The sequence below is a fragment of the Rosa rugosa genome, chromosome 2 (genome assembly GCF_958449725.1).
Source record: "Rosa rugosa chromosome 2, drRosRugo1.1, whole genome shotgun sequence".
NCBI lineage: Eukaryota > Viridiplantae > Streptophyta > Magnoliopsida > Rosales > Rosaceae > Rosa > Rosa rugosa.
Genome location: NC_084821.1, coordinates 56,259,751 through 56,275,302, shown reverse-complemented (window position 1 = coordinate 56,275,302; position 15,552 = coordinate 56,259,751). Strand labels below are relative to the sequence as shown.

The 15,552-nt window shown below is 38.7% G+C and overlaps 2 protein-coding genes and 1 long non-coding RNA gene across 3 annotated transcripts; 1 reads left to right on the top strand and 2 right to left on the bottom strand.

Moving 5' to 3' along the window:
* Positions 1–765: 765 nt before the first annotated feature.
* On the top strand, positions 766–6,902 carry LOC133728622 (cytochrome P450 CYP749A22-like). The gene is made up of 5 exons (XM_062156046.1): positions 766–1,464; positions 1,563–1,786; positions 5,182–5,414; positions 5,677–6,061; positions 6,161–6,902. Exons 1-5 carry the CDS (start codon positions 1,188–1,190, stop codon positions 6,587–6,589), a joined length of 1,548 nt encoding a protein of 515 aa, XP_062012030.1. The 5' UTR covers positions 766–1,187; the 3' UTR covers positions 6,590–6,902.
* Positions 6,903–8,889: 1,987 nt separating this feature from the next.
* Positions 8,890–10,845, bottom strand: LOC133732382 (uncharacterized). Its single transcript, XM_062159921.1, has 6 exons — positions 10,584–10,845; positions 9,785–9,849; positions 9,619–9,698; positions 9,431–9,505; positions 9,264–9,348; positions 8,890–9,061 (listed from the first exon to the last, which is right to left on the bottom strand). Exons 1-5 carry the CDS (start codon positions 10,634–10,636, stop codon positions 9,274–9,276), a joined length of 348 nt encoding a protein of 115 aa, XP_062015905.1. The 5' UTR covers positions 10,637–10,845; the 3' UTR covers positions 8,890–9,061; positions 9,264–9,273.
* Positions 10,846–13,506: 2,661 nt separating this feature from the next.
* LOC133734125 (uncharacterized) lies at positions 13,507–15,419 on the bottom strand. The gene is made up of 2 exons (XR_009858100.1): positions 15,004–15,419; positions 13,507–14,078 (listed from the first exon to the last, which is right to left on the bottom strand). It is a non-coding gene; the product is annotated as an uncharacterized LOC133734125 (long non-coding RNA).
* Between the last annotated feature and the right edge of the window lie 133 nt (positions 15,420–15,552).

The window sequence follows — 15,552 nt, the reverse complement described above, 5'->3', positions numbered from 1 at the left end:
GGACGTCTTGCTACTTTGGATTTAATTTTGATTGTTTCCCTAAAATATATTTTAATTTGTTGCATGATTGTTTGTCATTCTCTCTCATCTCATGGGTACGTAATAAAATAAGACTTTTGAGATATTATTGATACTGATGGATCCATCGTTTGTCATTCTCTCTCATCTCATGGGTCATAAAATAAGACTTTTGAGACATTATTGATACCGATGGATCCATCGTTTGTCATTCTCTCTCATCTCATGGGTCATAAAATAAGACTTTTGAGACATTATTGATACCGATGGATCCATCGTCTTCACCTTATATTTTTTTTAAAGATTTCACATTCAATTTACGAATCATTCATGAATTAATAGTTAACGGTTCCGGTTTGTGCTGATTTTTTTCTTTTATGACCGAAGAATTAAAACCCTATCGAAAGTTAGGTGAGGATACAGACCCTTTTGTTTATCCTCTTCTTTTTCAATATTGATTGCTATTTTCTTTTTTCTTTTTTTCATCGGACTTTGCTTTCTCTGGTATGCCTAAGAAGATGTCACTCTTGACTTTTCATTCTTTTTACTTTTCCCTGGTATGCCTTCGAAGATGCATGTCACTCTTGACTATTGTAATCCAAGTTAGGCCTCTTACAGCTTTCTTCTCTAAAGATACAAAAAGCCTTCAAAGCCACCTGGATTGAAAAAGTCTCTTACCTTGTAAAAGAAACATCGAAATATGATGACAGTTTTGTGCACTAAGTTTAATACACACACACACACACACAATACTTCCCACTCACAGTGCACTACTACAATTTTATGCAACAGCGACCTTTTATTCGACCTGAATTAAACAATCGGGGGTGCCGGATATTGTATGATAAAAAATCTACCTATTTTTCACATGCATGGTCATTGAAAATTCCTATTATAATTGTAGCAATGGACCCTTCTCTCCTCTCTCAATTCCTATTATATTTGTAGCTTCGTACCTTTGTCTCCTCTCATCTCTCTCTTCAGTCCTCCTTCACTGCCATCTTCTTTCTCTTCTCCTCGTACTCACCGAAACCATCATCCAATGAATCAATCCTTCAAATTGTTAACCCCTGTTTTAGTTCTCAACGGATCGACCTACAAATTTCTTCTAATCCAAGACTGAGTTTTGTGTTTAAGAGCTAGAGCCAAACAGCTAAATCACTGAAAATATGAGTACTACTGGATTCCCAGTATTCATTGTTTTAAGCTTTGTGTTTCTCTTCCTTCTGATCTTCAAGATCTATCACACACAATGGCGGACTCCCACTCGCCTACAGAAACTGATGGGTCTGCAGGGAATCAAGGGCCCTTCTTACAGACTTGTCCATGGAAACGCCAAAGAAATCTTGAACTTGAAGAAGGAGGCCATGAGCAGACCCAAAGGTTTATCACATGACATATTTCCTGTAGTTCAACCTCAGTATCACTCGTGGCTTAAGATATATGGTAACAAATAATAAACTCGATCGATATCATGAAATATGGCTTTCAAATATTTAGTATTTCCAATTAACATAAGTGAACGTTGCTGTGTTTTGTGACAGGAAAGATTTTTCTTCAGTGGTTAGGTACCGAAGCTCAGTTGGTGGTTATGGAACCTAAGTTGTGCAAAGAGATACTGAATAACAAAGACAGAGTTTATCTGCAAATGAAACAACAAGGGTTTGGGAAGAAGCTGTTAGGAAACAGCCTCGGGACTTCTGAAGGAGAACAATGGCTAAAACTTCGAAAGTTGGCCAACCATGCCTTCCATGGAGAGAGCTTAAAAGTAAGCTTTAGTTATTCATCGCAATTATTGCAAATTAAGACTGTACGTAGATATGGTTCTTTCAATTAACTCCTTAATTATAAGGAAAGAAGCTCCCACAATATGTGCACATGTCACTCAATTACTGATAATTCTTAGATTCACCATAAAGTGAACGTACTCATTCACCATTTTATCAAACAGCCTATCATATATTAACACGCGTACAATTTAAAAAAAAAAACAAAAAAAAAACAAAACAAAACAAAACAAAAATCACATTCAACAACTACAATGAACATGTTGGGTATTAAAAAATGTTGATATCATAAAAGATTAAAAATTAAGAAAGAGAGATGATGAAGGACAAACTTGTTCGTGCGTAGAGAGAAGAACTTTGATAGACCATTTTTTTTTTTGTTGAAGAGGAAACTTTGATAGACTTTTTGAAATCTTTGGTCTGGAGGCTGGAAAATTATTGGAGTTTGGTATGTATAGTTAACACTACAAAGTCCATGATTATCCATGATTTTCTAATTCCATAAGTATGAATGATATTTTGAATACCTCTGTACTTTTATTCATTTTTAAAAGTCTTAATTGAATACCCCTAGATTTTGGTGGAATTCATGAAGTCTTTAAAAATCCTAATTGAATACCTCAAGACTTTCATGGACTGTTAAAAGTCTATATTGAATACACCCAGACTTTTAAATTCCATAGATTTCTTTAAAAGTTCCACTAATTCCATATACAATACACCCCCCTTAGTTTTTTTCTGTGTTAAACTGTTAACTCACGCGATTTATCCATGATTCTTATCCATTCTAACTGACACTTGAAAGTCCTACACTTGCCACCCCCAGCCTAGAAACAAAACAAATTTGTGTCTCTCTAAGACCCAAAGTACTAAATATAACATGTGGCTCTGGACCAAATTGGATAACCATCCCATTTCTGAAAGCTTGTGGGCAATGGACTGAAGAAATTCAATGTTGTCGCTCAATTCTGATTTTGGTTTGAATGCCAAAAGGCCAATAAAGAAGATGAATTCAACAACTGTTGAGGAAATGGTTTCTTCAACATTGCTTTTAACAAGAAAAACTAATTGGATATATGGCTACTCGGTCATTGTGGTTGGAAAATGAATGACATTATAGATGGGAGGGAATCAGGTTCATTGAGAGAATAGATAATTTTTTTAAAAAATTATTTTTTTTATGTAAATAGATGAGAATTGAGTAAACGGTGAGAGTTAACGAGAAGTCAGTTAATAGTTTTTTTTCTTTTCTTTTTAATAAATGTACATGTGTCAATATATATTATATAGGGAAAATGATCATTTACCCGATTTTAGGCTAAAAATTGCCCACTTGCTCCACCAACTGTTTAAAAACCCCATTTACCCAAAACACTCTAAGGGATTATTTCCCCTTTACCCAATTAATTCTTTTTTCTTTTTTTTTGAGACTTTTTTGCCCTCTCCTTCTTTCTCACTTAGAGAGAGAAGTCACCTTCCACCTTGCTGTGCTCCGGTGACCAATGGCCGGCGCGGTCTCCGGCGACCGGCGACCGGACTCCGGCAAACGGTGACCGGATTCCGGCGACCAATGACCGGATTCCGGGAACCGGTAACCGAAATCCGGCGACCGATGACTGGAATCAGGAATCCGGCTATTATTGCCCTCCAGTAATCATATTACTGCCCCCAGTAATCATATTACTGCCCCCCAGTAATCATATTATTGCCTCCCAAAAATCATATTATTGCCGTCCAGTGAATTGTATGAACTCCCAAAACCAAAATGAATACACTACAGGAACAATTGATCAATTTATAATCATATTAGTGCCTTCCAATAATCATATTATTGCCCCCCAATACAAAGTCCAATGTCTCTACTGCCTCCCAATAGACCACCAAAAATGCACCATTTTGTAGGATTCACAGATAATTTGACTTTAATACACTGAAAACAACATGTAACTTATCAAAACACCACACTATAGTGATCCATGTCCCTCGTATCAAAGTCTACTGGGGGCTAATAATGTGTCTACTGCCCCCCAGTAGACCATTAAACAAACCCCACAGTTACATTGCAATCTCAGGATACCGGAAAAAAAAAAAAAAAAAAAAAAAAAAAACCATAACCACAACATAGGCCCAAAGCCAGAGTCCAAAGCTCAAAGGTAGGAGACCCAAACTCTAAACTCTAGATGCAGTCCCACCAAGCCTGCTCGACTCCTGTAGCCCTAAGACCATCCACGCCGGAAAACCGTCGCTGCCAGAATCCTCCATCAACAGAATCGTAGCTTGGCTGCCAGCGCTCAAATCAGCACCCCTAATAGCCGTCCTTGTGAAATCCAAAGCCTTCGTCACCGCGGCTCCCAGCTTGAAGTCGCGCACAGCTTCAACGCTCAACCCATTAGACCCATGGTAGTCCGCTCCTGGCCCGTCGCCGAGTTCCCAACCAGCATCTGCTCCACTGTGGCAACTTAAAAGATTGCCTCGAAGAGGCAGCCACGCTGCTCTTTCTTTCATCAACAAAACCAAACCCCCCTTCAAGAAGAGGAAGGAAAGGAGGAGGAGGCCGAGTCTAACCCATGACCCCAGAAGGGGATGATGTCGGAACTGGGATTATTCATATTATTGCCTCAACGGTGTCAAAGCCCCGACCCGGACCAGAACTGTGACTGCCGCGTGGAGCTTCGGATGACGACCGCGGCGGAGCATCAAATGTTTTCTTCTCGTGGCAGCGGTGCTCGCAATCGGAGATGCAGTCGAAGAGGGGAGGGAAGAGAGAGAGAGACATATCAGTGTAATTTATAAATTAAAATGAGGGCAATACTGTCAAATACTGTTTGATTGGGTAAATGGGGTTAAAAAACTCTTGGTGGAGTAAGTGGGCAATTTTTGGGCTAAAATTGGGTAAGTGGTCACGGCCCCTATTATATAATATGCTGGCTGGAAAAAGAGGTGCATAAACAAGTTCACTCTAGAGGTGAACCTAAGAATTATCCATTACTCAATTGAGAAACTATTTTTTATTCTTATTTAACTTAGTAGAGACTTTTTCTTAGTTAGTGCATGAGTTGTCAAAATCGTAGCCTAAGTTGTCAAGTGATAAAATTCTTACATGAAATACAACATGTATGAAAGATGTGCATGACAGTCTTATTTAGAAAATAATTTTTTTTTTCCTTCCTTACATTATTAAAAAGAGGATCAAAGAATTTCATTCCTACCCCCACGGTGACTCGAACCAATTACCTCGATCTTAGATAGTGGGTACTCGATCTATCCACTGAGCTAACACCACTTCGTCATTATTTAGAAAATAATGAGTTGAAGGAAATTTAATTTACTACAATGAGATTTTTTTTATTTATTATTATTATTATTTTTTTACCAGAATATGGTTCCAGATATGATAGCTAGTGCTGAGAACATGCTACAAAGGTTGCAAAATAGCGAGGGCAAAGAGATCGAGATGTATCAAGAATTTAAGTTGTTTACTTCAGAAGTGATTTCCAGGACAGCATTTGGTAGTAGCTATTTACAAGGGAAGAAAATTTTTGACATGTTGACGGAGATATCCTTGTTATTGTTCAAAAATTCTTATAAGATCAGGCTTCCTGGTATCCGGTAACTTACTTTAATTAATGTCCATTGTATTTGAAGGAATTATATGAAAGAACCTATCTTTCTTGTAGTTTCTGGTTCTATCTTTGATTGATATACACACACACACACGACATGTGACTACTCTTATATGTGGGATATTTGGTTTGGACATCACTAACTATGTTGTTCCTATCTGCTACATAGTACAGAACAATTCAATTCTATATTGTAGGAGGATTGTGTATGTTCTTATTTCTCATGTTTATTGCATTCCATATTGCAGAAAGCTTTTCAAAACTAGTGATGAAATTCAAGCAGAGAAGCTTGAGAAGGAAATACGTGACACGATACTGGAGATTGTAAAGAAAAGAGAAAATAAAGCAGTGACTCAGCAAGATGAACACAACTTTGGGGGGGATTTTCTTGGATTACTTTTAAAGGCTCATCATGATGACAGTAATGACAGATATAGGGTCACGATAGATGATATAATTGATCAGTGCAAGGCATTGTACTTTGCTGGACAAGAAACCACTAATGGTTTGCTCGCTTGGACCGTCTTTCTTCTGGCACTCCATCAGGATTGGCAAGAGGAAGCGAGAAAAGAAGTCCTGCAATTATTTGGAAAACAGAATCCAAATTCCGAAGGCATTTCCAGACTAAAAACTGTAAGAATGTCAATAACCGTTACACTGAAATTGTCATCAGTTAAGTACGAAATCCTGATTTCTGTTCTGTCTCATTTTGTTTCGATCTTCTTAATGCAGATGAATATGATCATCAATGAGTCTCTAAGGTTATATCCTCCTGTCAGTCAACTTGTAAAGAAAGCTGAAAGGGAAAGTAGGCTGGGGAAGTTAATTGTTCCTGCTAATATTGATTTGGTCATCCCAACTGTAGCACTTCAGCATGACCCTCAAATATGGGGACAAGATGTGGAACTTTTCAAACCAGAGCGGTTCTCAGAAGGGGTTGCCAAAGCTACTAAGGATAATATGGCTGCATTCATACCCTTTGGAATGGGACCTAGAATTTGTGTGGGTTTCAACTTTGCCACCACTGAAACTAAGATTGCTCTGTCAATGATTCTGCAACGCTACGCCTTCACCCTTTCCCCGGGTTACGTCCACTCTCCTCTTCATTTTCTTACAGTTCGCCCACAGCATGGAGTTCAAGTAATGCTACACTCCCTGTGAAATGTTGAAGACAAGACTTGCTCTCTATGTCGAGGATTCATGGATTCGCTAAATAAATGGAGTCCTATAATAATGTATGTTAGTTGGTGTGCATTTTATCTAGGATTCATGATTGGCTAGATACATGGTCCTCTAGTAATGAATAATGCTTCAATGTATAAACAGCCACTAAGCCAGCCTAGCTAGTACAAGGTTTGTGTACCTCACGTTATGTATTTGAGTGAATCTACAGAATTTCCAGCAAGTTTGGTGCATAAAAGTTTCAGAAAATTAGGATCTCCTGTAATGAAAAATCTCACACTTTTTTCGCACATTTTTGTGTGCCATACTTTAACATGCTGAATAGTTAGTTGTCAACTTGGTGCAGAAAATGTGTACTAACTTCTTGGTCCTTAGGGAATCAAATAACAGAAAGAAGAATATGACTGCTCTAACAAACCGCAATTGTTCTGTACTTTTTCAGTCAACAAGAGACCAAAGACCATGACATGGATATTAAACAAAAATCAAATGCCCAAAATGGCATGATACCCTTTTGCAGACTGCAGACCAAGTGTGTGAATAGCCCAAAAGCTTCTTCTACTTGCTGAAAATGGACTACTACTGCAATCGAAAAACCTCCACGCCGAGAGGAGGAGAAGGCAGAAGCTCGGTGATAGGCTACCAATACTGCGTTGACTAGTCCGTATAATTTACAAATGCAAGTACTCGATGCCCTTAATGAGCTCACTTGAACTAGAAACCACCACATGCTAATTTCTAATATATATATATCTGTGTGTGCGCGCCCGCGTGCGCTTTTCTTGCCTTGTTGTAGATGACTATTATTGAGGGACTTACATTAAGGGGCTGCAGACAAATGTGAACATCTTACAAGAGAAGCTATTTGAGATGGAAGCATCAGCGCAAGAGGCGCTAGAGCTGAGAAAAATGAAGTTGATGCTGCAGAAGAGATGAAGAAGTTTGGGTTTCAGGTTTATACTTAACAACTTGACCAGCTAATGATTCTGCATATTGTTGTATCCCTTGGAATATGGGAATACTTTTGCTTGTATATAATGTTTACTATTGTTATTGGTGGTCAGATAGGGGTTGATGTGGCTCAGCTTGATGGGAACAAAAGTACATCTATTATATGCTGATGCTAAGTTTAAGTACACATGCATATATATAGTCATAGTCTCGTAGACGGAATATACTTTGGTTGCACTGAAATGAAGTTTAATGATTTCAGGGTTTCCATTGTGACACGCTTCAAGTCGATCGAACAAACCAGGGAACTTATGTGCTACAGATCGTTAACAGCATATAAATAGAGGAAATGGCAAGGGAACACATCATATGTGTGCCTATTGGTGCCTATAGGGACATATGTGTGCCCATTGATGCAAAGGGGACACATAGCCATTTGTGCCTATTGCTAGTGTTTCTATTGCTAAATGGAACAAACAACTTATGTGTCCCAAAATAACAAAGTGGGACCCATGGTTTCTCAAACTACAAATATAGTATAAATACCATACATTTGTACAAATACACTACACCCATTGGGGACACTTTAGCTATGTGTGCCCAATGGGAGAATGTTTATTTCTTTTCGCTTCCTCCTCCCTAATGGGGAATAATTGCAAAACCAGGCAAAAAAAAAAAAATCAATATTGATTATATACCACAACAGTAAATAATACAAGAGTTAATCCCATTATATATTTTCCATTAAACTCAGATATCCAACAATACATCAACAAATTCCAAAACCCTGTATTACATTCTCTCCCCAAACCAACTAAACTCAAATTTTGAACTTTTGAGTAGAGAGAGAGAGAAAATATTTACCAGCATAATTAATATATATATATATATATATATATATATATATATATATACAGTCCGGCTACACTAAGGACGTCCTTAGTTTTTCTTAGGTACGGATTTCCGGTTTTCACCCACTTTCCGATCAAATTTTCACATCTTAACCGTTCAGTTTTTAGGTCCTAATGTATAGATCACCTCTGAAAAATTTCAGCCAAATTGGTGATCATTAAGGCATTCAAAACTGCAAATTACAACAATGTAAACGAACGGTTCCGGTTCGACAGATTCGGTTCGTTCGTGTAAATTGCAGTTTTGGACGCCTTAACGATCACCAAATTGACTGAAATTTTGCAGAGGTGATCCATACATTAGGACCTAAAAACTGAACGGTTAAGATGTGAAAATGTGATCGGAAAGTGGGTGAAAACAGTAAATCCGTTCCATAAGAAAAACTAAGGACATCCTTACCTGAGAAAAATCCTATATATATATATATGTATATATATAGATGCAGTCCTTTCATCAGCAGGATTTGAAGAAGCAAGTGAATTTCTTGAATTTCAGCTCTTCCTTCTTAGTTGATGAGAAGATGAGATGCTTCCACAGGTTATGAAGGTCGTTTAGATTGGATATTGACCTCTTTGATGCACTCGTTACCTACATGAGGACATGCCCAAGTCCATCAAATAGATTAAACAGAACCATCAAATAATTTCACTATGAGAACACACGCTGGTCCCTTCAAAATTACAAGTTTCATTTTGTGCTCAGACATAAAAACCACTGTAAAATGGTACTGTTTATTATCTAATTGTTTGAACTTCGAGCGTGCTTTTCTTTAATAGTCTCAAACACTCACCTGCACTGTATTATTGCCAAGATCCAGCAACCAAAATCCAATAATAAAGACAAAAGCTGCCCTTGTTCTGGTACCTTTGAAGGTTCTGCATTTTCTTACATGAGTTGGCTAACAGATCAGGAAGTTTTGCAATATAAAATACAAAGAATCAAAATAAAGCAACCGACCTGCAATGCTCGTGTGTATCTACTAATAAGTATCCAATGTCTGGGCTTTAACAGTAGATGACCTCTTTTTTTAAGCTGCAACAGATCAGGAAGCTTTGTCAGGGCTTAAGCAAAGCTTCTTCTCGAACATCAAAGCACTTTGGTAATTAAATGAAGGAAAGAAAGAAAAGAATTAAAGAAAGCACCACCTTTAGAGGTGGAGCAGAGTAAATGTATGATAGCAAGGATCCACCCAGAGCAAGGTAAAAGACTATTGGGAAATCATGTCCTGCATAAAATGGACACCATTAATTTCATCATCGAAATCCATCCAGATATGTTTACAAGAGCCAGTCCACCATTTACATTACTTACCCACACATCCAACATACCAGCTGAGACAAGACCTCCTAAAAGCAGTACCCAGATTTGAGTATAACCTGACGGAATTCAAGAAGGAAAAAAGAAAAAAAGAACAAGATAAGAAAATTCAGTCACTGCCGATGGTTATCCATACATAGTTCAGTGAGTTACATCGTTACCATGTAGTATCTAAACATATTAAGACAGAAGAGGTACAAGTACAATTGATAAAATTTTTGTTCCAACCAGGGATTTCAAATTTTCCACAGCCTCTTGCCCAAATTTCCTTTTCATTGAGCTAAGAAGATATATTATTTTTTGTTCATGGACATGCGTTAAAGTTTCCATGCCCCAGACCTAAATGTTAATAATTAATGCAATCTACAATAGTCTAATACATGTGCAAAAGGAGTTGAGAGACTTAGAGAGGTAGTAATAGTATACACCATCCTTCTTCTACTTTTAGTATTGCAATCACTAAAAGCACTCTGCAGATAAGAAACTCTGAGCCCTTTTCAATGGAAGATTGTAAGAAGAGAACGGGGGAGAACCCGTTAGACATAGTTTTCTAGGTGCAAAACCTATAGCTCCAAAGAAGTCAAATTCTCAGACTCACGTCGTTTGCTCACCAATTACTTCAATTGAAAACCCTAAATTACTCAATCAAATTACCAGTTACTCTCAATTGAAAACCCTAAAATCACCAATTACTCATTTCAATGCACAAACTACCTACCTACCTTTGACAATTAAACTGAAACCCAGACCTTCAATTTCACACAAACAATAATTGAGGAAGAGATTGAAGTACCTGAAGTGGTCGATGGCGCCGGAGCAGTCTCTTTCATTCTTAACCATAGCCATTGCCCAGCACCAAATACCCTACCGAAATGCTTTGATAAACCAGAAGAACAGAGTGGGACAGTGATTCGATAAAGATATGGCAAATCGAGACACTTTGGGGACAAGTCTCCATATGGGTGTTCTAGTTTCAAAAGCACATCTGTGCCTTTTTATCAGTTTTGGGGACACATAGCTCATCTGTGCCCAACATATGTATCCCCTTATCCTTGTTTTCTAGTAGTGATTGTGGCATTTGGCAATCACCGACATTATATATGATATATGCGCGCCTCATCCTTATATAAATGTACCATTGTAATATTAAAGACGTAAGAAACTGTTAGTGAACCATCTGTAAATTCCCTTCAAGGTCTTGCATCTGTTGACCCTGATCGATCTTATATGGCTTCTTACGGCTGATTTTTACTATTCTATGAAAAAAAAGATATACCTGTTGTAAAACAGAAAATAGGATAATTTAGAGTGAGAGATTTTGGACGCAGAGAATAGAGTGTGTTTTATTTAGTAGAGAACCCTCACTTTTTTTGTTTTTTTTTGAAGTAATGATAATTTTATTGATAAAATGCGCATGCCAAGAAGGCTATTACATACCCACCCGCTATCACATACTGATGGACAGAACAAGGCTTCGTGGGGGAGCCACAGTGGTACATAGGATAGACCTACTATCTTAGAACTTACCGCTCACTTATTCAAGTGAGCCTATAACTATGACAAATAAAGCATAGCTTATAGGCTTTACAAACTTTAAATAAAAAACCTATATCTTCTCCTTGCCCTTTAATTTAGGGCTAGGAGGTTTTCCTGAAAACAGAACACTCAGGACTTCTTCAGCAGGAACTTTCTTCACTTTAGGAGGATTTTTGTTTTTGGATCCCAAAGCCGGAAGCTCACTTTGCATAGGTTTGGGCAACATTACCTCTGTAGGCACTAACATACCACCTCGTGTCTCAACTAAACCCAGAGATTTTGCACTGAACTTTGTAGGGAACTTAGGCATTTTCACTTTCTTGGAGGGAGCAATAGGGCTTGTTTTGCACTTTTGCCTTCCAGGAAATCAGACATCAAAAATTGAAGCTTTTTTGGAGAAGGAAAAGACCGGTCTCTCTTTGCTTGCAAGTCGGTGTCCACGGGTACCAAAGCCAACTCGTTGCCTTCAGTAACCTGTCATTTTTCTGCACTACGAATAACAATAGGTTTGCGTACCATATTTGTCTCGGTTCCTCCAAACAGAGACCTACCCACTGGCGGAAGAATAGGGGTATTGAGACCTTGGAAGTGAAACAGTCAATCTTTGAATTGAGTTCCCGAAAAACCTAACAATGAGCCATTGAGCTCCAGCTTTCTTGATGCCGGTGCTGGAGTAGCAGTGACCGGTGGAGTTGCAGCTTCACCCTTGCATGCTTCTCCCTCATGATACACACGCAGACAAGTCTTGCATTTTCCCACGAGGTTCTCAAAGAAAAAGTGAACCTCTTGCTCAATTCCTTTAGCAAACTTTAGGGTTTTTTGCATGAAAAAAGGTTTCGAAATTGCATGTGAAACCCTAACCCTAATCTCTCCAATTGCATCCAAAAGCTTGTGGTCCAGTTCAATGAATTTACCTGCAATAGTAGCAACGTTTGCAATAGTATTCCTCTGTTCATATGCCGGTTGCATATTAGTGAAACTCCAAGGACCACCCATCAATACTTTGTTTCTATCTCCTCTGAGGTCAAAGGAGAAGAGAAAATGATCTGAAGATCGCTGTTGAACAGTAAAGCCCTTATTCAGCACCCAAATTAGGCTAAAATGTCGTTTGAAATCTGCAACATTTGTGGGCTTTAGTGTTAAAGGCCGTGTCAGAAGATACAACTGGGAGTTTCGCTGTGCTCCCCCCTCTGCCATGGAAGAGATGTCCACGACCTCATTGGTAGCGATAGCAAGAGAGGTAGCAAAGCTTTTGGTAACAGAATCAATGTTGGACATGGTTGATGATGCCAAATCAAGATCTGTGTGGGAAGAGATCGGAAAAAGAAGGCAAAGACGGCGACGCCTTGGTCGACGTTTGGCTAGGGTTTAGTGCGGCAAGGAGGCCGCTTAGGGTTTGAATATGGTGTAATATCTTTTTCTTAGAGAACCCTCGCTTATATAGAGATAAGATTAGGATATAAATTACAATAATATCTCTTGTTGACTAATTACAAGATGCCCACTGAATAATAACTATTTACAACACTCTCGCTTGAGTATTCTTTGTCATTAGTCTTCTCTGTGTGTGATGTGGTGTTGCATCATCAAAGTAGGACTGAGTACTATCGATCTCTTCTACCTGTCAAAAATGGATAATATGGGCGACCAGCTTGCCATATTCAATATTTTTTTGTAAGTAAAAATGGTGACCGAGTGAGCTACCACTCCAGGGCTGAGAACAAATTGGGTATGGCCACTCCCCAGAGGATGTTTTTCACAAGATGGGGTTCAAACCAGAGACCTCCTATTACCAGGAGAAGTCCTCCAGCGTCCACCCCACTTGCAGCCTAACATGCTTCCACTAGACCAGTGTTACCGGGATCGCTCGGTTTGCTGGCGACCCGCGATCCGGATCGCACGACCCGGAACACGGTGCGTTAGCGAACTGGATCACAGATTCCAGCGATCCGATCTGAAACTCGAATTCTGATGATTCTAAATACCAAAACTGACGGGATACCATTCTCAGTCGTGCAAAATAGTTGCAGAGTTCTGCAACTCCTCTTTCTATCTATTAAAAATAATTTTTAATTCCTTCCTTCTTTTTGGATAAAAGCCAAGGAGAAAAAGCTATTTTACTTTAAATTTGTTTTAATGCTTAAACTAATCTAATTTGATAGATTTGACCATTGTAAAAAGATTAAATTCATTTTATCTTCATTAAAAATTACTTAATGAATTTTCCTTTTACAATATATCAATTAATATACATTGAATAAGATATACCCTAGCGTACCACGTACCTAGATAGCTAACGTACCGCATACCCGGCCGTACCGCGTTCCCGTACCGAAACGATCCGCGATCCAGGTAACACTGCACTAGACTAACCCCATTGGGTTGGCATTTTCAATATTACAACCACATCAGCATGAAGACTGAGTTTCTGATGTAAAAGGTAAATCCTAAGGAACTACGAGAAGGAAGAGAAAAACTCATTAGAAGGAAGAGAAAAACTCATTATAGCAGTTTAACACACCAGGATAATGCCATCTCTGGTGCCAAAAGCAAGTACATCGGCACAAGATACCACCCCTGGAAAAACATTTTCGAGCGCCTCCTTGATCTGATCAACTTTATCGAATCCCTTCAAGGACCTTTTTTTTTGGGTGTAACCTTCAAGGACCTATTTAGTGTAGCCTGCTTCTCTATAGATTAATGGTTTTTTATCCCCATTGCTGTCATCCAAGAGAACGGAGGCATCACACCCCTGATTCAAGAAACCTCACAACATTAAGAATGACAGATAATTAGCAGGATAGAAATTACAAAATCCAAAATTTTCATAGCTTGGACCAATTCCCAAAAGAAATCTTGAAGAATAAAAATGTTCACATCTTAATAATCACCAGTAAAAATCCAAAGAAGCTTAATACAATAGAAAGCTTCAGTCAAAGTAGCAAACTTCAAATTCACCAAATCACAAAGCATCAATGAATTTCTTCCCCTGTTTTGGATTTGATGTAGCTCTATGTAGTATTGAGTCAAAGTTGGCTTTAAACACAGACAGATAATAACAGTCACCAAGACCAAGAAATTAACCACATTTGGAAACCAGGAATCCATAAAATTCAGAACCAAATTCAGAGAAATCAATGCAGTTAACATAATTTCTTTCAGTTTCCAAATACAAGGTTCATAAGAAATACACAACATACACATACTACAGATTTTGGAATTGGAAAGTCAATAAACAGAACACATCTAGCTTGCAAATTAACAAAAGCCTATTCAGTTCAACCATAAAAAAATACAAAATACAAAACAGGTCACAAAGTGCATCGTATTAAATACAGAAAAAGGCTAAATCCAATAAACACCCAGATGAATAACACAACACCCATTAGGAAAATCCAAAGAATCAAGCTACATTTTACGCATTTCAAGAGTCAACAAATCCCTAAATTACAAGAATCAAGAAATAATTTCAATGGTTCCGAGCAGAGCATCTAAAACCGATTTGAGCAAAACCCCAAACCACAGTCAATGCCAAGCTGATCAGCCAAACACACCCATTCACAAAATCCAAACAGTCAAGAAATCCCTAAATTTCAATGCTTCAAAGAACAAATTAAACCCATTTCAGGAAAAAAAGGAAAATCATATCAAAGTCATAAAGAAACGAAAGAATCTACCTCAATGAAGCAGTCATGAAAAAAAAAGACGGAGCAACTGAGCCGAGACATTCCTGTGCTGGTCGTAAATCCAAGCCATCTTCGACCTCACAATGGTCTCAGCATGAGGGCACGAGTTCCGATAGAAATCGTACTCCAGATTCCGCCACGCATCATCCGTCGTCTTTTCGGTGTACAACTCTTCTCGCCCTCCGTCGCTAGACGCCATAGAGACCAGAGTGACCACCGGCTCGTCGGAAGACGACTTCGCCGGCGAAGAAGAAGAGAAAGAAGGCTTCTCTCTCTCTCCCACTCTACTCTCGGTTTGCTCCGCGAAACTACCATCATCGCCAAGATCCACCGCACCTTCACTGTGCCCAACATCATCTTCTTCTTCCTCCTTTCGCTGGTGACGAGCTCTGAAACGGTGTCGTCGTTTTGAGAGTCACGTTGAAGCGGGAAATGAGTTACGGAAGGACGAAGAGTTGGTTATAGACTTATAGTAGGTTCTAGACGCTTTAAGGGGAAACCAACCGGGTCGACCCGACCGAGCTTTTTTGGGTTAGGTTG